The sequence below is a fragment of the Loxodonta africana genome, chromosome 18, assembly GCF_030014295.1.
Source record: "Loxodonta africana isolate mLoxAfr1 chromosome 18, mLoxAfr1.hap2, whole genome shotgun sequence".
NCBI classification, from domain to species: Eukaryota; Metazoa; Chordata; class Mammalia; order Proboscidea; family Elephantidae; genus Loxodonta; species Loxodonta africana.
Genome location: NC_087359.1, coordinates 26,580,417 through 26,607,472, shown reverse-complemented (window position 1 = coordinate 26,607,472; position 27,056 = coordinate 26,580,417). Strand labels below are relative to the sequence as shown.

Here is a 27,056-nt window from a genome sequence, read left to right as displayed (position 1 = left end):
CTTTTTCTTTCAGGGGGACAGGCAATAAACAGTAGACTACAAATAAGTAAATAATATAGACTGTTAGAACGTAGTAACTGCATAAAAAGGTAGAACAGAGTAAAGGAGAGTGGAAGTACCAAGGTTAGGGACAGGGTTGCAGTTTTAAATAGGGTGGTCAAGGTAGGTTGCATTGAGGAGGTGATGTGAAGGAGGTGAGGGAGTGAGAGCCCTGTGGAAATCTGGAGGAAGAGTATTACCGGCAGAGGGAAGAGGGAAGAGTTAGTGCAAAGACCCTGAAACAAGAGCACGTTTGTCATTGTTAAGGAATGGTGAGGAGACTGTTGTGGCTAGAGTAGAGTACGTGAAGGGGAGAGTAGTAGGGGATGAAGTTGGAGAGGTAACAGGGCTAGATCTTGTGGGACCTTGAGGTCATTGTAAAGGCTTTGGCTTTTACTCTGTATAAGATGGGGAATTATTGTGGGGCTTTGAGCAGAGGAGTGATGTGACCTGATTTAATGGGAATATTTTGGTTTTTGTGTGGAGAATATACTCTAAAGGGATGCAAGGAGACTAGTTTGGAAGCTATTGGAATAATCCAGGCCAGAGATGACAGTGGTACAGACCAAAACGGTAGCAGTGGAGTAGTGAGAAGTGGCTACGTTCTAGTTACAATCTGAAGGAAGAGCCAGTGAAATTTCAGGATGGATTGAATGTAAGGAGTGAGAGATAGAGAAGAGTCACAGATGACTCACTTTAAGGTGTTTTGTTTGAGCAGTTGAAAGAACGGATGTTTCTTTGAGTGAGATGAGAAGGCAGTGGATGGTGAGCACATTTTGTGGGGGAAGATAGGCGTTCAGCTTTTGACACACTGAGTTTGAGATGTTGTTTAGATATCCAAGTGGAGATGTTGAGTAAGCAGTTGGATGTACAAGTCTGGAGTTTGGGAGAGAGAACTGGGCTAAAGATACTAATTTTAGAGTCTTTGGCATATAGAGGATATATAAAGTCTTGAGTCTGGTTAAAATCACTTAAGGGAATGAGTGTAGAAATGAGAAGAGGCAGGGACCAAGGACTTAGTGGCACTGTAGTGTTAAGAGGTTGGGGAGAAGAAGAAGAGCCAGCAAGGCAGCCTTATGAGCAATCTGTGAGGTAGAAGGAAAACTAAGAGTGAGGTATCCTAGAAGCCAAGTATTAATACGAGGGAATGTTCGACAGTGTCAAATGCTGCGAATAGATAAGAATTGAGAATTGACTGAGACACAACTATGTCTCTAAGTGGGTACATGTAGATAGAGACTGTGTATCCATCTGGACACAGTGGCAGTCGTTGGTGACCCCAATGAGAGCAGTGAAATGGTAGGTGAGTCTGATTACAGAGGGTTAAGAGAGAATCAGAGGGAATGAACTGAAGACATGAGCATAGACAGCTTGAGGAATATATACTTTTAAGGAATTTTGCCACAAAGAGGTGCAAAGAAATGGAATGGTAGCTGGTGGGAGGCAGAAAGTCAAGAGAAGGATTTTTTTTTTTTGGAGATAGGAGAAATAGCAGCATATTATGTTCATATAGGAATGATCTAATAGGAAGAAAAAAAATTAATGATGCAAAATAGAAGAGACTTGCTGGAGAAATGTTCTTGAGTAGGTGGCAGAGCAGGGTCTGCTCAAGGGATAGGATTGGTTTTAAAGAGGTAGGTAGTTTGGTAATGGGGAAAGCAGAGAATGTATGCGTGGATGCTGGGGCATCTCAGCTGGCGGTGAGAATATGGAAGTTCTCTTCTGATAACTTCAGTTTTCTCAATAAAATCATCAACTGAGAGTGAGAATGGGAGAGGAGGTCTTGGTGGTTTGAAGTTGGAGAAGTAGGAGTGTGAGTGAATGGACTAGGGAAGTACTAAACTACGACTGCAGTTGTGTGCTCTTGAGTGGTGGAGTACTGTGGAATCCTCAGAGAGCACCTTGAGTCAGTTTTGCTCTCAGTATTCAGTTTGCAACATTAATGATTAAACTTTGAAACAAAGCTGAGCTTCTTTTTGATAAAATCTGTGTTAAAAGTAGCCCTTGAACTACTTAATTTTATCTTGTATCTCTTATTTTGCAGAAAAACTATGGGCAAGCTGATGAAGATTGTAGGCATGGTATGTTTAAAATCGGGACTCTTTTCTGAATGGAAGATTTCGAATTGTTTAATTGAGCAGCGTTTGAGATTTGATTTTTTTTTTTTTTCATTTGCTAACTTCAAAAATAACTATAATACTAAAAAAACAAAAACAAAAACCTCACCTTATTGTGGTGACTAGTGACTTATTTGGATGATAACTTTTCTGCTGTGATTGCTGTACTTGTGGATATTGTTTCTTTAAGAGGGTTGTCATTGTGTCGCTTTCCTGAGAGCACTGATAGTGTCCTTTTTTAAGTTTGTGAGTCATTTCAGTCAATTAGAGTCGAATTTTAAATGCATATTGATTAAAATGTTAAGCTTGGATAAATTGAAAGGATGAGCCTATCCCTCCTAAAATTTTTTTTTTCCCTCTTTGTTGGAAGATTTTCCTTAGAGTAAAGAGACTGGCTGGAATGCTCTTTAGTGCTTTTTTCCTCTTTTCTTTCGGGGGTGGGGAGGGGGGGCAGGTCGTAGGGGGCAAGAAATTGAGATTAATAAGATTCTTGCTCTTTAAGTACTCACAGAATAGGAATCCTTTTCTTCACGATTGCCGCTGGTCACTAGAATGAATCTAGCAGAGAGTGGGAGAAGCGTTCACTGTACATTCTCACATACTCTTGGTGGAATTTTTTGTACAGCTCAGTGATTTGGATAATGTTTCATTTATCCAGAATTTTTGGGAGATGAGGTATTTAACATAATTTTTTTTTCCTACTAAGGCATACCCCTAATTCAGAACTTTTAAATGTATTAACTGTTTTTGCTCTAAATCTTCCAAAAAAATATTACACACTCCTGTGGCATATTGGCCATAATTTAACCATTCATTAAAGATTCAATGGCCTCTTTGTGAACCTTGCTTCATAGAATTGTATGCTCTGGGAGTTACTTAGAATTTGAGAGATATCTAGTAAAACCTCTTACTTAAAAAATAAATCCCTGCTATCTATGGACATTTAAAAATCACCAATAAGCCAAATAGTACAGAGAAATACAAAGGAAATAGTTTCCCCTTCTTCTCCCATCTGAAGTAATCATCATTATTAGTCTGCTGTATCTTCTACCTTTCTGTATAGTGATAAATGCAAACACTTATAAAGAGTTTTTTCTTCAAAAAAAACTACTAAAGGCTTGCTTTCTCACCTACCAGTGTGTCATGGATATATTTTTAAGTCCCTACACTAGCTCCACTTGCTGCTTAATATTCCATTTCTCATTTATTCAAACACTCCCATATGAATAAGCATTCAGGTGGTTCTGGTTTTCTAGTTTCTCATTATAAATCATCTTGCAATAAACATATATTCTGTCTCGCTGCTGCCTTTTTTTATGTAGGATAATCTTAAAAATTGGATTTCTGGGTTAAGGAATATGTGTACTTATAATTTTAATAGACACTGTCATATTAGTTTCCAAATGCACACACCCCCTGTGATATATGAGAATTTCCATTCCCTGTAATTTCACTGACACTGGAACCTGTCAGTCTTGATATTTTGCCAGTCTCATGTGTGAGAAGTGATCTCTTTTAATTTTCACTTTCCTGAGTACTAGCGAGGTTGATCTATTCTTCTCATTTTTGAGACTGAGAAGCAAAAGTCCTAGGAGGTTAATTAAATGACTTATGAAACGTCACAGAAAAGCCAGTGTGGTTGGTGAAGGAGCATATGGAAATAGGTTCCATTTTTCTGTTAATTGTTCTGCTTAGCATTTTAAAATTAGGCCCTATTTTACACTATTGAATTACCAAAATAAAAGTTTAATCAATGCCAATAAAGTTGTAAAGAAATGAGTACAGGCTTGTGTTGTTCGTGGAGTATAAACTGGAATGCAGCTTGGTAATATGTTTATACCCTTTGACCCACTAATCTCACTTCTGGGACATTATCCCAAGTAAATAACCCCCAAAAAGGAAATCTTATATGGCATGCAGAATGGTGTTCATTGCAGTGCTCTCTGTAAAAGCGAAAAATTAGTTAGCTTGTAATAAGGGAGGACTTCGTTAATTACATTCTGTGCCTGCTTTTTTCCCATTTAAGTGATAAGTAGGAACACAGAGAATGCTTATTTTTAAATAAATACAAAAGCAGTGTATACAAAATTGTTCATTTGAAATAGACACTTGGAAATATTGGCCAAGTTTATATGAGTATGCTGGTGGTTGTAGCATTAGAGTTCTGTTATGTAATTAAAAAAGTTTTCTTTGGTAATGTTATCTTTGTGGTAAGATAAAACACCATGGGTAGGCAGTCCATTAGTAATAAAAGCACGATGAGAATTATTATACTATTAATTGTTGTACTGCTTTGTAACGCCAAAATGCTTCCAGGAATGGCCATGGATAGCCTGTCTGAATGGCCAGACCTCTGAGTTCTCATATTTGCATTTCCTGTGCAGCATAGTCTTGATGTCTGTTCCCTTACTAGCAGCTCACATTCCTTGCAGCACATAACATGCCTCATTGCAGCTACTGCTCTTCTCCCCCTGCTGCTTCTGACCTGCTGTGGGTTAGGAAATCACATAGACAATCTTAGTCACGGAATTAAAAATTAAAAAAAAAAAAATTATTATGGAAAATGTAAAACAGAGAAAAGTTAGAGGGAGTAGTATAATAAACATTAATATACTCAAACCTTAGATTGCATAATTGTTAACATTTTGCCGTATTTACTTCATCTATTTTTTTTTGAAATCCCTAAAAATAATTACAAACATCATGACATTTACCCCTGACTACTTCAGTACACATCTCTGAAAATAAGTATATTACTACATAACCACAATATTCTTATTAACCTAATAAAATTGAAAGTAATTCCCTAACATCATCTAAAACCCAGTCAATAATACGATTTGCCTGGTTGTCCCCCAGAATGTTTTTTATGAGTGATTTCTGGCTGATTTCTTCAAACCAGGAACTAATCAAGGAATTATAAAATTTTAAAGTTGGAATTCTGCTTCACTATGAGTAAATAGACTCTGGGTGAGGACTCAGGGGCATCTTGAAAATAAAGTACATAGGCTTTTTAGTTCCTGGATTTTCATTCCCAGTTTAGGGCTGTGGTTTGGATAGTGAGGGTTACCAGGCCAGTGACCACCAGATAAGTGAGGTGTTCAAGTTGGTTTTCATTATCTGAATATAGTCGTATTTGCATAACGGAAACCTTTCATGAAATAATGAGTCTTTTTCTGCCTTTGAAATATTTCTTGTATAAGAAACTTACATTTTTTTTATATTAACTTAAATATTGCAAAATGGAATGAGATAAATGGAGAAAAATGAAATCAAAAGAAAAGAAGCTTATCAACTCAGAGTGTTGTGCTGCATGTAATATGTAGGTCAGTAGGTCAAATGGGATCATTAAACATGACTGAAAAATTTTCTTAAGGCTACAAGAATTTTAAACCCTAAAAAAAAAAAAAAAATTTTTTTTTTTTTTTGAGAGTATGGTTTGCTTAAGAAGTCATTGTTACAAACAAAGACCTTTAAAAGGCCATCTGTTGACATTTATTGTAATGATACTTAACCTGTGAAGTAAATGATTCAGTAATCAAATAGGCTGATTGTGTTAAAGGCAAATTGGTAGGAGATGGATTTAACCTTCTACATTCTCTCACAGGGGATAAGTGATATCTTTGGCTACCTTCCTTCTCAAAAGAGTGTTGACTAACATTAAAAACTTTTTTTTTAAAAAATATTTTGGTTAACGGGTAACTATTTGGAATTATCTTTGGGTCAGGCTATTTGAAAGATGTTTTATTTAATCACGTCGTAGTATTATTCCAGTTTCACAGATGAGGAAACAGGCTTTGTGAGATTAAATAATTTGTTTAAGGGCGCAGAGCCAGTCTGGGGTAGAACTGGGGTTTTGAAGTGAGATCTTTTCTGATCTGAAAGGCCACGCTTCTTCTCATTAAACTATTGCCTGGATGTTCTTTAGGTTTTTGTAGGCATTATTCCATTTGGCAAAAAAAAAAGAAAAGCAATATTTTGTAATTCTAGAAATGGGGAAACGGGGGCTCAGGATCACTTAGATAATATTAGTGGAGTGGGGACAAGAATGTGGGTCTTTAACAGTCTTTTTAAATGGGAATATATTCCAATATCATTAAAAAAAATTTGTTATTCTTTATATTTAGTTACCTTAACTTTTAAATGAAGGTCTTAGATTTAAGTTGATAGGAATAAAAAGTTAAATTATTTCGGGACAGACTATAAATCAGAGAAGTGAATGTTGATACAATATTCCAGTTAAGTTTGAAGACTGTTATCCTCTAAATATGTACACTATCTTTTTTGCATGAATAGATGCTTAAATAAGCAGTAGTCTTTGAACTTGTGTGAACTCAGTTGCAAGAGTCTCATCATGGTTTTATGACTGATCATCTGCTCTAGGCATTTGCTGATTTATGCAGGGTTTCAACTGCTGTCAGGAGCGATGGAGTTCACCAGTTACATGTTGTTTTTGACTCATGGAATAAGTATTTCGTAGCTTTAATTTCATATTAACTGAAATTATATTTATACACAAAAGATTTAAAATGAGTAGTAGCTTGCCTTGTAAAATTCCAGGAAATAACGATGCCAAAGAGGGAACTGAAATTAAGGATTATTGTGGACACCTGGAAACAGAACACTACCCTTAGGGGAAGGAAAATAGAAAAGTAGCAAAGAGAGTAAGCAAATTAACATTGTACTTTAGATGAAGGTTTACAGAACAAACTAGCTTAGTATACATATTGTCTTGTGACATTGGTTACCAACCCCACGACATGTCAGCACTCTCCTTTCTCAACCTTGGATTCCGTATGACCAGCTTTCCTGTCCCTTTCTGCCTTCCAGTGCTTGCCCCTGGGCTGGTATGCCCGTTTAAGTCTTGTTTTGTTTTATGGGCCCGTCTAATCTTTGGCTAAAGGGTGAACCTCAGGAGTGACTTCATTACTGAGCTAAAAGGGTGTCCAGGGGCCATAGTTTGGGGGTTTTTCCAGTCTATGTCAGGCCAGTAAGTCCGGTCTTTTTTTGTGAGTTAGAATTTTGTTCTGTGTTTTTATCCAGCTCTGTTTGGGACCTTCTATTGTGATCCCTATTAGAAGAGTCAGTAGTGGTAGCCAGACACCATCTAGTTGTACTGGACTCAGTCTGGTGGAGGCCATGGTAGTTGTGGTCCATTAGTCCTTTGGGGTAACCTTTCTCTTGTGTCTTTAGTTTTCTTCATTCTCCCATGCTTCCGAAGGGGCAAGACCAGTGGAGTATCTTAGACGGCCGCTCACAAGCTTTTAAGACCCCAGACACCACTCACCGAAGTAGAATGTAGAACATTTTCTTTATAAACTATGTTATGCCAGTTGAGCTAGATGTTGCCCCAAACCATGGTCCCCACAGCTCTCAGCCCAGTAATTTGGCCCTCTGGGAGTTTGGATGTGTCTATGGAGCTTACATGACCTTGCCTTGTATAAACTGTATGGCTTCCCCAGTATTCTGTACTATCTTACCCTTCACCAGAGTTGTGAAGTGCTATCCAGTGGGTTCTGACTGAAACACTGTCCTGTCCTGTGCCATCCTCACAATTGTTGCTGTCCTTGAGCCTGTTGTTGTAGCCACTGTGTCAGTACATCTCGTTGAGGGTGTTCCTCTTTTTCCCTGACCCTCTTCTTTACCAAGCATGGTGTCCTACAGGGACTGATCCCTCCTGATAACATGTCCAAAGTATGTGAGATGTAGCCTTGCCTCCCTTTTTAAGGAACATTCTGGTTGTACTTCTTTCAAGACAGATTTGTTTGTTCTTTTGTCAGTCCATGGTATATTCAATATTCTTCGTCAACACCACAATTCAAAGGGGTCAATTCTTCGGTCATTCGGCTTTCACATGCATATGAAGGGACTGAAAATACCATGGCTTGGGTCAGGCGAACCTTAGTTCTCAAGGTGACGTCTTTGCTTTTCAACACTTTAAAGAGGTCTTTTGCGGTAGATTTTTCCAATGCAGTGAGACTTTTGATTTCTTGACTGCTGCTTCCGTAGGTGTTGATTGTGGATCCAAGTAAAATGAAATCCTTGACAATTTCAATCTTTTCTCTCTTTATCTTGATGTTGCTTATTGGTCCAGTTGTGAGGATCTTTGTTTTCTTTATGTTGAAGTGTAATCTGTACTGAAGGCTGTGGTCTTTGATCTTCATCAGTAAGTGCTTCAAGCCCTAATCACTTGCAGCAAGCAAGGTTGTGTCATCTGCATAATGCAGGTTGTTTATGAGTCTTCCTCCAATCCTGATGCCTGTTCTTCTTCATATAGTCCAACTTCTCAGTATTTGCTCAGCATACGGATTGAATAGGTATGGTGAAAGGATACAACCCTGACGCACACCTTTCCTGACTTTAAACCATGCAGTATCCCCTTGTTCTGTTTGAATGACTGACTCATTGGTCCATGTAAAGGTTCTTCATGAGAACAATTAAGTGTTCTGGAATTCCCATTCCTCTCAATGTTATCCATAATTTATTATGATCCACACAGTCAAATGCCTTAGCATAGTCCATAAAACACAGGTAAACATCTTTGCGGCATTCTCTACTTTCATCTAGGATCCATCTCACATCAGCAGTGGTATCCCTGGTTCCATGTCCTCTTCTGAATCTGGCTTGAATTTCTGGAAGTTTCTTGTCGATACACTGCTACAGCCGCTTTTGAATGATCGTCAGCAAAATTTGTTTGCATGTGATATTAATGGTATTGTTCGATAATTTCCTCATTCTGTTGGATCATTTTTCTTGGGAATAGGCATACGTATGGATCTCTCCCAGTTGGTTGGCTAGGTAGCTGTCTTCCAAATCTGTTGGCATAGATGAATGAGCACATCCAGCACTGTGTCCATTTGTTGAAACTTCATTGGTATTCCGTCAGTTCTTGGAGCCATGTTTTTCGCCAGTGCCTTCAGTGCAGCTTGGACTTCGTCCTTCACTACATTTGGCTCCTGATCATATGCTATTTCCTGAAATGATTGAACATTGACCAGCTCTTTTTGGTATAGTGACTCTGTGTATTTCTTCCATCTTCTTTTGATGCTTCCTGCATAATTTAATATTTTCTCTGTAGAATCCTTCAGTATTGCAACTCAAGGCTTGAATTTTTTCTTCAGTTCTTGGCTTAAGAAATGCTAAGAATGTTCTTCCCTTTTGGTTTTCTATCTCCAAATCTTTGCACATGTCATCGTACTTTGTCTCCTCAAGCTACCCTTTGAAATCTTCTGTTCAGCTCTTTTACTTCATTATTTTTCCTTTTGTTTTAACTACTTGGCGTTCAAGAGCAAGTTTCAGAATCTCTTCTGACATCTACTTAGGTCTTTTCTTTCTTCATGTATGATGTACTTGATGTCACCAGTTACCATTTATCTATTGTGTACTTAGTGTTTTTCCATCCCCACCCACCCCTCCCTCATAACCATCAAAGGACAACAAAACAAGTAAGGATGTACCTTAGCAGAGAATTTGAAAAAAAATCTTGCTTTTTTTCCACAATCAGGATTTCCCTTGAATGTTTACAACAGAGATGGTGAGGTGATGACTTTTGAAATTGATTAAAAAAACACAGTTATAAGATAAAAAATTTGAACAGATATAACTTAAAAACAGTTAAATGGCCCTTCTAGAGAAAAAGCTTCTTAACCTTTTTATTGAACCAGTTAACAGAGGTTAACTCTGCTATGGCTATACAGCAAATACATCTTTGAAATTAGGATTCTTTCTAAAGGGGAAGTTAAAGGTACCACAAGCAGTAGACTTTCTCTCTTACACAGCCCCTGTCTCTCTCACACAAATATTACATTTTACTTTTACAAGTATTTTAACAGCACCTTAAGTAAAAAGTTTCTTCAGCCATGTAAATGAAATAAAAATCTTTTGTGATGTTATGATGTAGGGAATTGGGTTTCAGGTTTGTTTTCATGCTTGTGTTGTCAGCTTTTTACTGTGTATAATTATGTTTGCATAATAATGAAGTTGAGAGACTAAAAAAGTTAGTGTTAACATTTAAACTAGGACACTGAAAATAAACTATGAAAAATGACGTATGTTTCCGCAGTGTGAGAATATATAGAAGGAAGAATCCAGGAATCTTTTATAGTGAACCGGAGTTGAAGGAAAGGCTACATCCAGAAGTAAACAATAGAATTTTAACTTTAAAGCTCTTTGCAAACCCAAGGAGATTGTAAAAGAGATCAGGAAGATTCTTGTGACCAGATTAAGGACCGGATATTGAAAGGAGCAAGGTATCAGAGATTAAAAAAAAATAAGTATATTATAATTCTTAAAGCTAGAGTTGAAATACTCAAGAGGCCTAGGAGCATTGAATCCTGTTAGGGCTTTTCATTTCCCTATGCATTTCATAAAGGAAACATTTTATCTGCAAAAGACTTTGGTAGGAAAGGTGTAAAATGCCAAAAAGTTGAAGCCCACATGTCCAAAAGCATTTATTACTTACAATTGGAAGAAAAGAGGAAAATAGGAAAAAAAACAAAATAAAAAAAAAAAATCGTTTTGGCAAAAGGGACACTGGTGAGTGATTTGCTACTGTGTTCTTACTCTTGTTTATGTTATATACTCTTTGATACTTATAACAAATAGACATTTAACCTTTTGACAAAAACTTGATTTAGGCCTTCCACGTATATATGTGTGTGTGTTATGTGTATGTTGTTGTTAGGTGCCGTCGAGTCGCTTCCGACTCATAGCGACCCTATGCACAACAGAACGAAACACGGCCGGGTCCTGCGCCATCCCTACAGTCATTGTTATGCTTGAGCCCACTGTTGCAGCCACTGTGTCAGTCCACCTTGTTGAGGGTCTCCCTCTTTCCGCTGATGCTGTACTTTGCCAAGCATGATATCCTTCTCCAGAGACTGATCCCCCCTGACAACATGTCCAAAGTATATAAGATGCAGTCTCGCCATCTTTGCTTCTAAGGAGCATTCTGGTTGTACTTCTTCCAAGACAGATTTGTTCATTCTTCTGGCGGTCCATGGTATATTCAATATTCTTTGAGAACACCACAATTCAAAGGCATCAATTCTCCGGTCTTCCTTATTCATTGTCCAGCTTTCACATGCATATGATGCGATTGAAAATACCATGGCTTGGGTCAGGTGTACCTTAGTCTTCAAGGTGACGTCTTTGCTCTTCAACACTTTGAAGAGGTCCTTTGCAGCAGATTTGCCCAATGCAGTGCGTCTCTTGATTTCTTGACTGCTGATTCTGTGGCTGTTGATTGTGGATCCAAGTAAAATGAAACCCTTGACAACTTCAATCTTTTCTCCGTTTATCATGATGTTGCCTGTTGGTCCAGTTGTGAGGATTTTTGTTTTCTTTATGTTGAGGTGCATATGTATCTATATTTCTATATATCTGTATTACAGGCGGGGTTTTTTTTCCCAAAAATTAAATGGCACATTTGGGAAGGGAATTTATTTTCATTTTTGATTCAGTTATTTGGTGTGTTATGCATTGCAAAGGCTTTAAAGGTTTTTATTTTTTAAGTCTTTTTATTGTGCTTTAGGTGAAAGTTTATAGCCCAAATTCATTTCTCATTAAAAAATTTATACACAAATTGTTTTGTGACATTGGTTGCAAGTTTTTAAAGGTTTTGGCATAGAAGATCTTTTATATGCTTCTAATATTTGGAAAAGAGATAGTCAAGGAATTCACATAGTTTAAATATTGAGAAATTAATATCCAAGTAATGTACTTGTTTGATAATAAGCTGGAAAAGGTGGGTAGGGGTAGAAATTGTAACATACAAATGAGTAGAGAACTCTACATTCATTTTCAGCTCTTAGCATAAATCTTTAAATCTTAACGCATTGTTACTTTTATTAGTATAAAGAAGTATTACTGTTTTAGCAAGTGGCCATCTAATATGCATCAATTGGTCCGAAACCACCTGGAAGAAAGGAGAATGAAGAACAGCAAAGACATGGGAAATATGAGCCCAAGAGACAGAAAGGGCTACATAAACCAAAGACTCTATCAGCCTGAGACTGGAAGAATTAGATGGTGCCTGGCTACCACCAATGACTGCCCTGACAGGGAATAATACAACAGAGAGTTCCTGATGGAGCGAGAGAAAAGTGGGGTGCAGAACTGAAATTCTAGTAAAAAAACCAGATATAATGGTCTGGCTGAGACTGGAGGGACCTGAGAAGATATGGTCCCCAGACTCTGTTAGCCCAGAACTAAAACCATTCCTGAAGCCAACTCTCCAGACAAAGATTAGACTGGACTATAAAATGATACTGGTGAAGAGTGTGCTTCTTGGCTGAAGTCGATACAGGAGACCGAATGGGCAGCTCCTGCCCAGAGGTGAGATGAGGAGGCAGAAGGGGACAGGAGCTGGTTGAATGGACATGGGAAATACAGAGTGGAGAGGAGGTATGTGCTGTCACATTGTAGGGAGAGCAACTAGGGTCACATAACAGTGGGTGTATAAATTTTTGTATGAGAAACTGACTTGAATTGTAAACTTTCACTTAAAGCACAGTTAAAAAGAAAAAAGTATTACTGTTTATGAAGCTGCCGTTAGCTTAAAAAATAACCCAATCATTTAAGTATTTTCTGTATGCTGTACCAGCAGGTTATAACATTAACTTAATCCATTTAGAAAGTTAATTATCTTTTATTGGCGTAAATTTTTTTTTCTGTGAAATTATTTATAAACATCTTTCTCTGTTGCCCCTTTCAGCCCTTATGCTCATATGGAATCAACCAAAATATTTGCCAAATCTGAATCAAATTAATGATAAAAAATTAAATTTTGTTTGCACATTGCACCTTAGAAATATTTGTATTACTTTGTAATATAATTCTTAAATACGATTTGGCAGATGAGTTTATAATCTAATGTTTTAATCGTAATACTCTAATAAAAAGCTAGTAAAATCAGTATGAATTATAACACGAAGGAATTTTCATCTCGTTAGTTTTTTTGCTATGTGAAGAATAATTGTTACATCAGATTTTGGGGATAGTAACGTGGGGTCACTGTGTGTCTGAATCATCTCGATGGCACCCAGAAACAAGAGCCTTTTTGCACTATGTAAATGCTAGTGGGGATTCTTCTGTCACTAATAAAATGGTTATTGAAATGTAAGAAAAAGTTAATATAATCACACACTCAGTGTCCTTAGAGTACGATTACATCCAAGTGATGAATGCTCTCCCTTTATTGGTGACTAAAGGATTTAATTTTTATAATAATTAAAAAAATCTTTTGTAGTATTTTTGGAAAAATATTTTGATTTGCCCTAGGCTAAACTTCCATAAGAGACTTTAGGAATAGCTATTATTATTTTTATAAGGATCTGGTAAAAGAAATACCTGATACAGTCGTGTTATTGAAGAACTACTGAACAGTACTAAACATTTAGTGTTCTTTAAGCTTGTTTCAAGGAAACCCTGGTGGCATAGTGGTTAAATGCTATGGCTGCAAACCAAAGGGTCGGCAGTTCAAATCCGCCAGGCGCTTCTTGGAAAGTCTGTGGGGCAGATCTAGTCTGTCCTATAGGGTCACTATGAGTCGGAATCAACTCGATGGCACTGGGTTCGGTTTTGTTGGTTTTTAAGCTTGTTTCAAGATTACCTTTCTTGTTGCAAGGAGAATAAGTAAGGAGAATTATATTTTAATTATTAATCTTCTCTTCTTTTGATAGCTCCAGGCCATCAAATCCTATACCATATATCCTAACAAAGTCTATTTTTGTTGAAAGAGTTGAATGAATACTCCTTTAATAACACTCAGTTTCTGATTCAAAATGCTCCAAGTAAGACATTTAAGTTTTGAGTGTTAGAAAGTATTACACAAATTAAAGAATGAATGAGGATAGAGACTTGATTGAATGCAACAACACAGCTAAAGTTTGTAGACTTTCACCTTTGTAACTCCTAGGGGACAGAAAGCAGCAATTCAGTTGGAAAAAGTTGTATGCTCACAGTAGAATTTCACAGATACTTAGTGGGAAGAGAATTTATCTGCAAGGAACTGTAACTCTTTTTTATAATTGCTCAAGATTAGATTATATTTTTAATGTCATCTTTTTTGGCAAGTTTAATTATTACACCTGAGACAAGTTTAATAATGCCCTAGACCATGCTTTGTTTTCTTTTGTGCTTTTTCTAAAGACTAAAGAGAATAAGGGACCAGATTGGCAGCATTGCAATTTAATTTTGTTATATGGGACAATAGCAGGAGAGCTTTTCATCTATAAATGTTGACTGTTTTTTTTTTTTTGCCATAGTTCTTCATGTGGGATCCTCCAAGACATAAACTGAATTGCATTTAAAGGCAACATTTGGAAGAAAGTACATCAGTACTCCTTCTTGTCTAAAAGAGAGAAAGAAAAGGGAAACATAATTTTGACAAATATTGAGACATTCAAACACCAGTGAAATGGAAAAACCTGCAAAATAAAATTCAGCAAATACCTTATACAAAAACAAAGATCTGTGAAAGGTGTTTGTAAAATATTTTGTGATTTAATACTCTTTAAGCCTGCCATAATCATCTGAGGTTGATTTATTCTTAAGAGTTTTTTCATTCCCCTGAACATTTTCAGCTTGTGACAGCTAGTTTCTTAATATCCCAGTTACTGAAAAGGAACTAGGATAGATAGTTCCTTAGCAGTTCTCAGTACTTCTTTATAATTTTTAGAGGAGGAAGGTGACATCTAGGGAACGCTTATTTATGCAGAAAACTGTGCAAGATACTTTATATAATTAACACAATTAATCTTTACCACAACCTGATGAGGTAGCTACTGTCACCTCCATTTTCCAGGAAAGGAAACAGGCTTAGCAAATGTAAGTGATCTAGACCTTAGTAAGAACTGTCATTTTTCTTCAAAACATTTCACTTGTGTTACCTTGTTTGAACCTTACAGCAAATTTATACATGTTTCTGTTTTACAGATGACCAAACTGAGGGCCAGAGAGATAAATAACTTACCAAGGGCATACTTGAATAGTTTTAGGAATCATAAAATCTGAGGGAGATGTGGGCTTACTGTGGAATTATATAAGATGCTCAAGATATTCTTAATGATACTTTATTGGAATTATTCACTTATTAGAACTATCCAGTGACAATTGAATAGATGAGTGATCTGTAACATTAATGGAATGAGACAAGAGGTTGGCCCCAACTAAAAGTAATGGAATAAAACCTTCTTAAATACAGAGAGTCCACAACTTTCAATTTAGTAATCTGATTCAATAAAGGATATATAAATGAAGAAGAAGAATTGATACCTTTGAATTATGGTGTTGGTGAAGAATATTGAATATACCATGGACTGCCAGAAGAACGAACAAATCTGTCTCGGAAGAACTATATCCAGAGTGCTCTTTGGAAGCGAGGATGGTGAGACTTTGTCTCAGTACTTTGTACATGTTATCAGGAGGGGCCAGTCCCTGGAGAAGGACATCATGCTTGGTAAGGTAGTGGGTCAGCAAAAAAAAGGAAGACACTTGACGAGATGGATTGACAAGGTGGCTGCAACAGTGGACGCAAACACAGCAATGATTGTGAGGATGGTGCAGGGCTGGGCAGTGTTTTCTGTTGTGCATAGGGTTGCTGACTTGACGGCAGTTAACAACAATGAAGATGTTTATTGCAATGTTATTTTTAATAGTTAAAAATCAGAATTAGTCTGGAACAAGGAATGGTTAAATAAAGTAGATGTATCCACTTGATGAGATATTATATAGCCAATAACATGACAGATACAAACACTCTAATAACATGGAAAATATGGTATGTGTGGAGCAAAGGAAAGCAGAATACAAACTGTTACGTTTATATCAGTTACAATCATGTAAAAATTAAGTGTCATGGATTGAATTGTGTTCCCCAAAAATGTGTGTATCAGTTTGGCTGGGCCATGATTCCTGGTATTTTGTGATTGTCCACCATTTTGTCATCTGATGTTATTTTCCTATGTGTTGTAAATCCAGCCTCTATGATGTTATGATGTCCTATAGGGTCGAAGGCACTGGGTTATGATGTTAATGAAGGGGGATGGGTGGCAGTTGTGTTGATGAGGCAGCACTCAGTCCACAGGATTGGATTGTGCCTTGAGCCCATTTCTTTTGGGATATAAAAGAGAGAAGCGAGCAGAGAGATATGGGGACCTCATACCACCAACAGCAGTGCCGGGAGCAGACTGCGTCCTTTGGACCTGGGGTTCCTGTGCAGTGAAGCTCCCAGATGAGGGGAAGATTGAGGACAAGGACTTTCCTCCAGAGCTCACAGGGAGAAAGCCTTCCCCTGGAGCTGATGCCTTGAATTTGGACTTCTAGCCTACTTTACTGTGAGGAAATAAATTTCTCTTTTTTAAAGTTATCTACTTGTGGTATTTCTGTTATAGCAATGCTAAATAACTAAGACATTAAGTATTGATAAAAATTGGAAGAGAACATGAATAAGTGAAAAGTTTAGTTGAATGGTGAGCTTATGGTGAACTTTTATGTAGGATTTTATTAATGTTGCTATAATATTTGTGTGATTAAAAAAAAATTGAACAACATAATGAGAGAGTATATTCATTACAACAAGATGATATAAACAGACCCAGTGGACTTTAAATATGCAAAATGTTATAATGATGCTTAAAAGAAACGTCTCCTTGGAAATAATTAGGAAAAAAATGCAATTTCCAAAATGTTTTCTTTCAGCAATTTGTTTTCTTGCAAAGGAAGTTAAAGTGTGTATAAACTAATAACAGAATCTTGGACTTACTAGTAACAAGAAGGATACAGATTGCTGTCCTAGTTGAACCATTAGCAGTAGCTGTGAGAAATTGTCTCAAATGATATGACATAAACATTAGTATATTCTGTATCGGTAGAAACGTGCTCCCTGTGGTTGTATTAAATTAAATCTGCAAATACTTGCAAACAATTTGATTAGCAATTTTCTGTGGTCATTAAACAATTGGATTCTTAATCTTACAGGTTTTGGTAAAGGCCAGTTCTTAATCGTTTAGGAATATCTAATGATGAGATTTGCAGTTTATTCTTATACATCTTAATGGCACAGGGCCTCACGTGTCACTGTCAGAAATGTAGGAACTTCCTTCAGCTGGTGTCTCTGCAGTTTAAAAGCACTCATTTACCCAGAAATCGTAGCTTAAAGAGAGCTTTAAGATGAACTCTTTTCCCTGTGATTGTGGTGTGATCCTCCCGGGCTGTAGTGGCTTAGCTATGGTGATTGCCCCATGTTATTTCTTGGCCGGTGCCTGTCTTGAGCAGAACTGAAACACCATTGCTTTCCTCTAGGACTTGTGTTCTTTTAGCATATAAGAAGCCTACTTGTGATAATGTGCTAATATTATAATTAAAAAAAACATGTATTGAAGATCATGTGGTTAATGGTGGCTGTTCTTTCCCGACAGTGTTGGGAGAAGGATTGGTGAAGGGAGACGGTGCCTTTCGGGCAGTGCTTTGCTGCATGCAGCTGAAAGGAAAGCTCCAGCCTGTGTCCAGCATTCTTGCCAAGTCACTGACAGGAGAGTCCCTGGTACATTGATGAGTTCTATTTTGCATGCCTGAAAATGGATTCATAATGGACTCCTTAGACATACTGTGGGAAAAGATAGTGTGCGTTTTTCCTCTTAGCTCCTCCTGTTAGAAATCAAAGTACTTGAGTGTCTTGAGATACTCATTTCTCATTAACAAACAGATATTTAACCACTGGATTCTTGTAGTTTGTGGGAATTACAGGGACTTTAAAAAAATCTGAAGGTATTTCAAATAATTCAATGATCTTTAAAGATATAATTTAATAGAGCTTGAAAATATTTTCAGCTTTACTAATATGGATATGATCTTACAGGATTCTGAAATTCAGCCATTTATTTCATATAATGTTTTAAATATATTTAAACTAAGAATTGCTTTTGTTTCTGAAGATGATATTCCCATAAGTTAACATTCATGACCAGTAATTCTGATGGAATTACTTATCTACATAGTTCTATCCAAATTTGGGATAATTTTTTAAGTACAGCATTTAATTTTCTAGAGGTTTTTTTTTTTTTTTTGAGATAATTGAAAGAATACTTTTTGGAATTTTAGAGTTGGTAATTTACAGAAGCTGGTAGAAAATAGATATTACAACCTTTTTCACCAGTTGGTAACTGTCATTAAGTTTGCCGATATTTTTTGGGAATCATCATGAAAAACAGTGAAGGCAAGGAAGTAATGTGTCTATAGACTTTGCTATACAGCATTAACTGCCTGTTATTCTGAATTGATCTAAATTGTGAAAATGTAGATCTAACTTGTGTTTTTACTGCAGATAAACATTTGGTCAAAAATGTGGAAATTAGTAAAATACCTGTTATATTTGCTGAGTATAATATGTTGATTCATCTCAAAGGGTAATTTAGTCATCTTCTAAGGGATTATTGTGTAGAGAATTGTTTGATTGGTTTAGTAATGTCTTGATTTCACTAACTTACAAACGAATTTAAAAGCTAAAATGTATTATTAATACAGTATAGTAAAATTAGATACTTAGTTCTAGATAGATGGTAAAGACTATATCTTTTCTTTGTTAAGATAATTCTATCCTTAAGGACTTTTCTATAACTGGTAAGCATATTACAATTTTATCTGTTGGGTTTTTAAATTTAAAACTAATAAGAATTGCTTTTAAATCTCAAGTGAAATATGAATTTCAAAAAAATAAATATTTTGTATATTTTCCTTCAAAACTTTATTAATGAACATCTTTAAAGTGCTATACTCCTTTTTTGTGAGTCTCTCTGCGTCATGGTTAACTATTTGAATTCATCATTTTGCAAATATAAACCCATCAGTCTTAGGGAAAAAAGGTTACAAAAAGTTTTAGGTTTTTTTTTTCTCTTCACTTATCCTGTCTTGTTCTACAGTGATATCAGTTGTGATTATTTGTTGAATTAATTTTCAACTCTTATGTAAGGTGAATGAGTGTTTTTACTTATCAGAAAAGGTACACTGTATAGTTTGTCCTGTTAATCTTTAACTTTTTTTTATACATGAGTAGATTTATTATCACTGTTAATGATAGTAGGGATGGTAGTAGAGATAGCATTGTTTTTTACAAACTTCAGAAACAGCTGAGGAATTGAGGTAAGTCTCCAGTAGTAAACTAATATACTGATGGGTTTTTCTCTTTTTTTATTCATCCATTCAGAATGGGATGGTAACAAAAGATTTAACAAGACTAAAAACACTTCTCACAGAAACAGAGGTAAGACTATTTCAGTGCATCTGTTTGGAAAGAGTTTACCTCAATCTGCCTAGTAAGCGTTCTCTATTAAAATTTGGAAAATCATTGTGGCACCAACCAAGAAGGCATGGCTATGGCGGGGGAGGGTAGTGAGAACTTCCTGACCTTTTCCTGAACGCAGGTTGGTCCCATCCTGGGAACTTTGCTCTTCTCATGTCTCCTCTACATCTCAGGTTTTCTGCCCCTAATTTTTTTTTTTTTTTAATAATATTTCATTGTGTTTAAGGTAAACAGCAAAGTTCCACAGCAAATTAGGTTCCCATTTAACAGTTTCTACACAAATTATTCAGTGATATTGGTTACGTTTTTTCACAGTGAGTCATCATTCTCATTCACTCCATTCTGGTTGTACCATTTCTAGTACTGTAGTTTCCCTGCCCCCTTACCTTTTCGTCTTTGCTTTAGAGTAATTTTTGACCATTTGGTCTCATGTAGATGATTTTTTAAAGGAGCTTGCTACTCACACTGTTCCTAATTCTTGTTAGTTATCTCTGGCCAACAAATGGATGGTTGGGAAACTTTGGTTATTAACTACTTGTGGCTATTAGAAAATTGCTGTCATTAGATATGAGCTACTCCACAAGCCTTCTATATTTTTTAAATTAACTAAAGAAAGTTTGATTGAGGGCAGTTTTTAGGAGTTGGAAATCATGTGCTCCAGTGCCGCACTTGGGCACATGGAAGGCAGGGACAACAGAAGCCTATAAAGGCCCATAGATTTGTAAGTCTGAAGTTTCTATACCTCATACAGGCTTATACACATATTTTTGTTTAGATGTCCTATTTTGAAAATACCCTTTTGTCGGCTTTTATTACAAATGGGTGCCCGTGTAAAGTAGTTGATTGATTAATTGGTTTATTTATTTAAGAATTGAGCACGTACTATGTGCTCAATTCTGAGCTACAGCACTGAACGAGACACCCTTGGTCCTTGTCCTCTGGGAACTTAGAATCTTGAGGAGGAGTCAGACAACAAATAAACAACTAAAGGCATAATTCAAATTGAGGTAAGCGTTAGGAAGGTCAAAAGCTTTCTGCGATAGAAAAATAACTTTGAATTGGGTGGTCAGGACCGGGACAGCTAAGCCAAGAGCTGAGAGTTGAGAAGGTGTGTCCTTCGGAGAGGGAGGAGAGAGAGCACTGCAGGCAGGCGGTGAGGGGCAGGCGGTGATCCGGGGGCGCAGACCTGACCTCCTGTCAAGTGCATTCTCATTCCAAATCTAATACCTCACAGCCCGCACCAGCAGACAAGTGAGCGAAGGAGACGGCCGCTGTGGATTACTACACAAGCTGGACAAAGCCACTTTGTTTTGCTACTATGAGTTTTTTTTTTTTTTTTTAAAGTATGGGTATTGTGATTTACTGAGGACCAGTAAGCTCTATTTAACTTCAAAGCTATTTCCTTTCTTACATATACGTAGTCTTTAATTTCAAAGGAGTGAAGGAAGATAATTATGAATGTTTTTAGACAATTTTTTATGGAATATAAAATAAAATGACCTTTCATTTTATTGAGATTTTGGCTTTGTTCTTCTCTTTTATTGAATTAGTTGAATTATTACCTTTACATCTGATCGTCACAAACAATTCAAAAATCTTGTTTTTTATATTTCTAGCGTTGCAGTGGTTGCAACAATGGGCTCAATCATAGCAACGATTGTGAGGATGGTGCAGGACCGGGCATTGTTTCATTCTGTTGTGTGTAGAGTCGCTATGAGTCAGAACCCACTTAACATCACCTAACAACAACAAGGGCAGAAATATCACTTGATTCTTACTTTGTGACTATGCTTTTGGAAGAAGTGACTTAAGTTTTGTTAGTGATTTCCTTTTTCTGTAGCCAGAATAGGTTTCTTTTTTGTTAGTGAACTAGTATTATTAAAAAAAAAAAATCCATCTAGAAAAAGCTAACAAACAATACCACTTCTGTTTATTATTGTATGTGACACATTTAAAAATAGTAACAATTTGTTAAAGATTGAGCTGAGCTAGCATTTAACTTGTGAACTCTACTGGATTAGGATAAAGACATGGAAGAAAAGGCTGATTAATAAAATCATTAATTATCATTTGGTAAAATATAAAGTATCTTAATAAATAGATTTGACTGTGAATTTATGAGAATTCTAACAGTATGATGTTTGGCCACTTTCCTTGATGGCATCAGTAAAATGGAAGAACATAAGCTAATTGATACTGCCTTCAGTTCAGAACTAAACAGAAAAAACTCAAACATGCAAACAAAAAAAATCACCTTGCAACCTAAAAACCACAGTAGCCAAATAGTCAGCCTAGACACAGATTTCCCTTCTGAGGAGGGTGTGCTGTAGCCAGATGCCCACCAGCCTGAGAACTGCAGTGTCAGCACGGACACTCAGCACATTCGCTGATGGGCTCGCATGCTGCCCTTGCAAAACATAAATGTGTTTTTCTCTTCCAGCAATTACAAATGTTTGAGGCTTTATTTTCTGAGCCAAACATTTTATTCCCATTTTTTTCCCTTGAAGACTGGTTAAATTTATTTCCCGAAGTTTTTAAGAAGAGATACTTTAAGCTTTTCATACTTGAAGTGAATTTTTAGCTTTCGTATTTATGTAAATGTAATCATATTTTAAGGGCTAGTGTGGGACTATGACACTTAGACTTTGCTTTAGAATTTAAAGAGATATTTTAACGAATCTCTTTAGCGAGGTATAGAATCCTTGTAACATGAACAGTTACTCCTGATATGTTAGCTTATATATTCTTATATTCAGTACCTCATTTTACGAAAAGAATGGGTTATGTTTTAGCAATTTACTGGTAGGTAGTTTGAGGGAGAATCAGAAGGTTTTCCTGTAGAAACAATGTTACAGAGATTTAGTTCGAGCTGAACGATGTATAGTTCGTTTCAGTTATACCCCAATAGCATTTATATTATATTCGGTTCAACATTTCCTGAGCTCCTGTGCTATGCAAGGTTCTGTGGGTTTTGGAAAGATGAGACTGATGTCAGTGAAAAGCAGTCTGGTGGGACAGTCAGACATGCACGTAGCTAATGCTGACCGTAGCCCAGCCTGTAGCCAGTAAGTGCTGTAGTGGAAGTACAAGTAGGGGAAGGAAGGATTAACACTCTGGGGGTGGGACAGGGAACCAGGGAAGCAGGAGTGTGGGAACTGAGTTTTAAAGGATGGGGCCAGCTAATCAAACCACCCGGAGGTGACTTGGTACCAAGCCGGCTGGTTCAGGGTTAGATAAGACACATGGTAATAAGGACCAAACCAGCACTGTGGCAGTGGGAGTAGAGAGTAGGAGACAGATAGGAGAGAAGAGGGAAGAGTTAAAGATGACTTAGAAAATTTTAGCCTGGCTATCTTTGGGGAAGATAAATCCATTAATTTGAGATAAAGATCAGTGGAGGAGAACCAGGTCTGGGGTAAAGTTGATCCCTTCTGTTTTAGGCATCCTGTGTTTGAAGTAAAAAAAAACTTGGGGAATATTCATGCATTCAGTAAACATTTTCTGAGCACCTTTTACGTGCTAGATACTCTGCTTTGTGGGAGAATGCATAAAGGAATTTACAGGCTGTTGTTAACAATAGCCCTGCATCCTAAGAATAACCCAGCATTTAAAGTGCTATAGCCAGCACTCAGCTGAAATGGGGGGCTGGGTATGGAGCTTAGGGCAAAGTTAGAGCCGAAGGGGCAGACCAAGGATTCGTCTGTAATGAGGGAGTTGAGAAAACCAGGAAGTTAGACTGAGTGGATCCCCAGCAGTGGGCCCCATTGTGGGCAAAGCATTAATTCCAGAGTGAGGGGGACTTGGTAGGAAGTGCTCCCAGGCCCTGAAACGCTGGTGCCCCCCCATTCTCTGGATGAGAAAAGGCACCTGTCTAGTCAGTCATTCTCTAGGTGTTCTGAAGAGGAAAGAGTGGAAGAAAAATGGGTGGAAGGTGCTACCTTTATAGGGTTCAGGACTGGGGACTATAGATGCCTTTTCTCTTACCAGGTGATTTTTATGTAGGGGATCTCTTTCAGTTTTTTATCGAGGGGTACACAAGTTTCTGTTTTCCATATTTAACTATAGTATAACATAAACCCAAGAGCAAAAAAAAAAAATCATTTGCAACAAATTTATGTTCATTAAAATTTTCTAAGTATGCATACGCCACAGTTTGTTTTTTTTTTTATGTTGAAAATGTCCAAGTTAAATTCAGCATCAGCAACAGTAGTTCTGATTTTAAAAATGTGTTTCATTTGAAAAATTGCAGACAGCAACGAGTAACGTCCTCTCTGGATATCACGTGGAAGACTTAGAAGAGGGTACGTACAAACTCTGTGTAACTTTTTGTAGCTGTGATTTCAGGCTCTGCTTTTTAACTGGTTACTACTGGGAGGAAATGTACAGAGTTAGAGAAGATATAAATGGAGATAGGAGAGAATATTAAAAAAATAGTTTTAAGAAATAAGGTGCAGATGAAAACAATTTTCGTATTGGCCCTTTTTCAGAGAATAAAGGAGTAATGGAGGTAGTAGGCACTTAGACGTCATCTACTTCATCTTGCCTCCATGTAAGACTACATTTAAACTCTGTCCTCAGCAATCTGTAGAGGAAGAATACTTTCTCATCTCTTTTATCCCGGGCTAGTACAACTTTTTGAAGTTCCGGTCTGTAAGCTGAGTTGTTCCTGTTACAGTTAAAGTTCATGATCTTCCCTTCTCTTGCTGGGGGAAAGGAAGAGAGACCAACATTCATTGAGTGCTTGCTAAATGCCGTAGTGGCTTTCACGTAAATGTGCCTGGTTTCTTAGACCTGTTCTCCATCTTATTATAAGTGATGAAGCTGACACTTGCTAAGGTCCAGTAATTTGCCCAGAGTCACACAGCAAATAAAAGTTGAAGAGTAAAGCTGAATATCTTTTTTTCTTTTTCCACAGTGACTTGTGAGAAAATAGGAAATGACTGTGAGGTTTCTGAAAACTTGTCCTTGCTCAGGCTTTATAGCACTAGGCTTTTTTCTCTCTTAGCCCATATTTATTTTCCTGGGCTTATTTGGAAACTGTTATACAAACAAATCAAAGCCTATAGTATTCAGAAGTAAACAAACATCATTTTTTAGCTCTAGTCTCAGATTTCAACTTTTTGAAGTTTATTTAACAGTTATCAAAAAGGAGTACTTTTTACAATAAACTTGTGTCAGACAAATCATAAGGAACATGGATGATAACGTGGGATTTCTTCTTATTTGGTATTGGAATTATACAAGGTTTTCTTCCAGGATACAATAATTTTTTTATTCCTTAAGAGGTTCCTAGTAGAGACACATACAATGCTTAAGAAATGACAGGCATGCTGACATTACCCCTTCAGTTGTCAGGGAAGAGACTGCTGTGGAAGTATGTCCACCAGTTGCTGGGATAGAGTCAGGGTTATGACCTTCATTTAACTGCTGGGTAACTGCTTCTTCAGTGATTTCTAAGTTTCAAATATTTAATTGATTTAACTTGATTGTTAGATGACTTTTTTTGGTAGGGGCAAGTATGTCATGTCCTTTTTTTATATCATCTGGAATGATGTGTGTGGAGGCATTATACTATTTCTTACACATTAAAATATCCAAATCACTAGCAAGCCTCAAATGATAAGACTATATCCTGATTACTCTCTAGGATCTTGTAATGGTTGGCATTTCCGCCCACCACCTAGGGGAATCACAAGCAGCGAGGAATATACTTTGTGTAAAAGGTAACGTGAATTTTTTTCTTAAACCAATGACACGTCTTTGTTCAAAGGATAGATAATTTTCCTTTACTTTTTGAAAAGTAGTTAATTCAAATTCACTATGGAACCTTGGTGGTACAGTGGTAAAAGTGATTGACCGCTAGCCAAAAAGTCAGTGGTTCAAAACTACCAGCGGCATCTAGGGAGAAAGATGTGGCAGTCTGTTTCTGTAGAGATTTATAGCCTTGGAAACCTTGTGGGGTCACTATGATCGGAATCGACTCGATGGCGGTGGATTTGGTTTTTTTAATATGTGAAGGAAGGAAAAATAAACTGTAAGATGAGTAAAATAGTTTATTTTCAGTTTAAAACAGAAGCCATCTGGTCATTATCATTAAATAATAAAAGTCAAAAGTCAAAACCGTATTAATGAGCTTTCTTATAATTAACAAACAACAGTGGCCTAGATGGAGGTTATTAAGACTTTGTTTAGAAGTCTTTTATAATACCAATTTTTTTATTATGGCTGAACTGAATTGCTGGTCTCTAGTTTATGTGAAATTTACCTAGGTTATGGTGATCAAAATTGAAATTACCTTATACATAAAACGTTGTTGTTGTTGTTGTCAGGTGCTGTCAAGTCACTTCCAACTCATAGCAACCCTATAGGACAGAGTAGAACTGCCTCATAGAGTTTTCAAGGAGCGCCTGGTGTGTTTGAGCTGCCGACCTTTTGGGTAGCAGCTGTGCTCATGACCACCACGCTGCCAGGCTTCGTACATAAAATAATGTTAAATTATTTTAGTATGTTTTCTGAAAAAAAGAAAATAATATTATCTTCATGTGATCCTGATGGAAAATTCATGAATAATTTATGTCTGAATGGCTAACTTTTAAAATGTAATAATTATGTATTAATGTGGAAAGAATTAGCAAGGTCACATTGAAAAAGATGAGCTTTTCAGTTCTTTTTATAAGAAACAGTAACTAGTGGGGTTTCTGATATATGTTGTTATTACTCTAGTTACATTTGATAGTTAAGGAAACTTGATATGTAGTTTTGATGACTGAAAAGTCAAGATGTTCAATTTGATTTTGTAGGAGAAACGAGGAAACTGGTAAAATTTGAAAATCCTGGTAAAAAAAATTATTTTCTTTTTTCCTATCTTGTTGGAGAGGTAGAACACAATCCTGTGATAAGGAAATATGAGAAAATTTACTGTCCATGTTAGAATATAAAACCTTTAATTTTTTGGGAAGTAATTTAAAGCAATGCAATAGAAGGACAAATATTTGGCTTGTTAAGACGTACATAAGAGAAACGTAAAAACTTGACTTTGAATGTTTTCTGAAGTACAAGAGAACTTAATAAAGAGTGTAATTTAACTTCAAGACTTTGTGAATCATCAGGAAAAGCTTTAAAAACACTCATGTTTTCAAGTATGGTGACTCATTTGATAATTTATGTTGTGCTGTGGTTCATTTTGTATTTCTTACTATCCATATTTTTTCCAATTGAAAAGTTGTCTTTAATATAACATCTCTCATTTTAGTTTTGCAATTTAGAGTTTAATTTTATCTTTCGGGATCTTTCACAATTTATTGTTTTCATTGATTTTAAAAACTTTTGTCCCCTAGTTATAAGGGTATTAAATTTTTTAAATTATTGATTAAAATCCTTTATTTTTATCTGTTTTTGACCACCAAGTTGAACACATTTCCTGAGCTTTGAGAAATAATTAGCTCTGTATCCTATAAAATGAAAATTTATGAATTTATTCATCAAACAGTTGACTAATAAACCATGGCTTTGTAACATAAAACTTTTACTCTAAATTTATTTAAAATTTCAAACATTTAATATAGTCCAGTATTTTCAATGAAATATAGGTAATAGTAATA

At 36.4% G+C, this 27,056-nt stretch overlaps 1 protein-coding gene across 8 annotated transcripts in view; it reads left to right on the top strand.

Moving 5' to 3' along the window:
• HELZ (helicase with zinc finger) overlaps positions 1–27,056 on the top strand; it is a 193,575-nt gene that overhangs the window by 29,173 nt on the left and 137,346 nt on the right. For 3 of the 8 annotated variants that reach the window (XM_064270877.1, XM_064270875.1, XM_064270876.1), the window contains 5 exons: positions 2,084–2,120; positions 17,576–17,700; positions 19,360–19,416; positions 23,705–23,756; positions 25,103–25,178. In XM_064270877.1, the coding sequence (XP_064126947.1) occupies positions 2,084–2,120; positions 17,576–17,700; positions 19,360–19,416; positions 23,705–23,756; positions 25,103–25,178 (347 nt within the window). Of the gene's footprint in view, positions 1–2,083; positions 2,121–12,008; positions 12,561–14,422; positions 16,493–17,575; positions 17,781–19,359; positions 19,417–23,704; positions 23,757–25,102; positions 25,179–27,056 lie in introns of those variants that run through there. The other 5 variants (XM_064270880.1, XM_064270878.1, XM_064270879.1 and 2 more) reach the window with 5 other exon arrangements.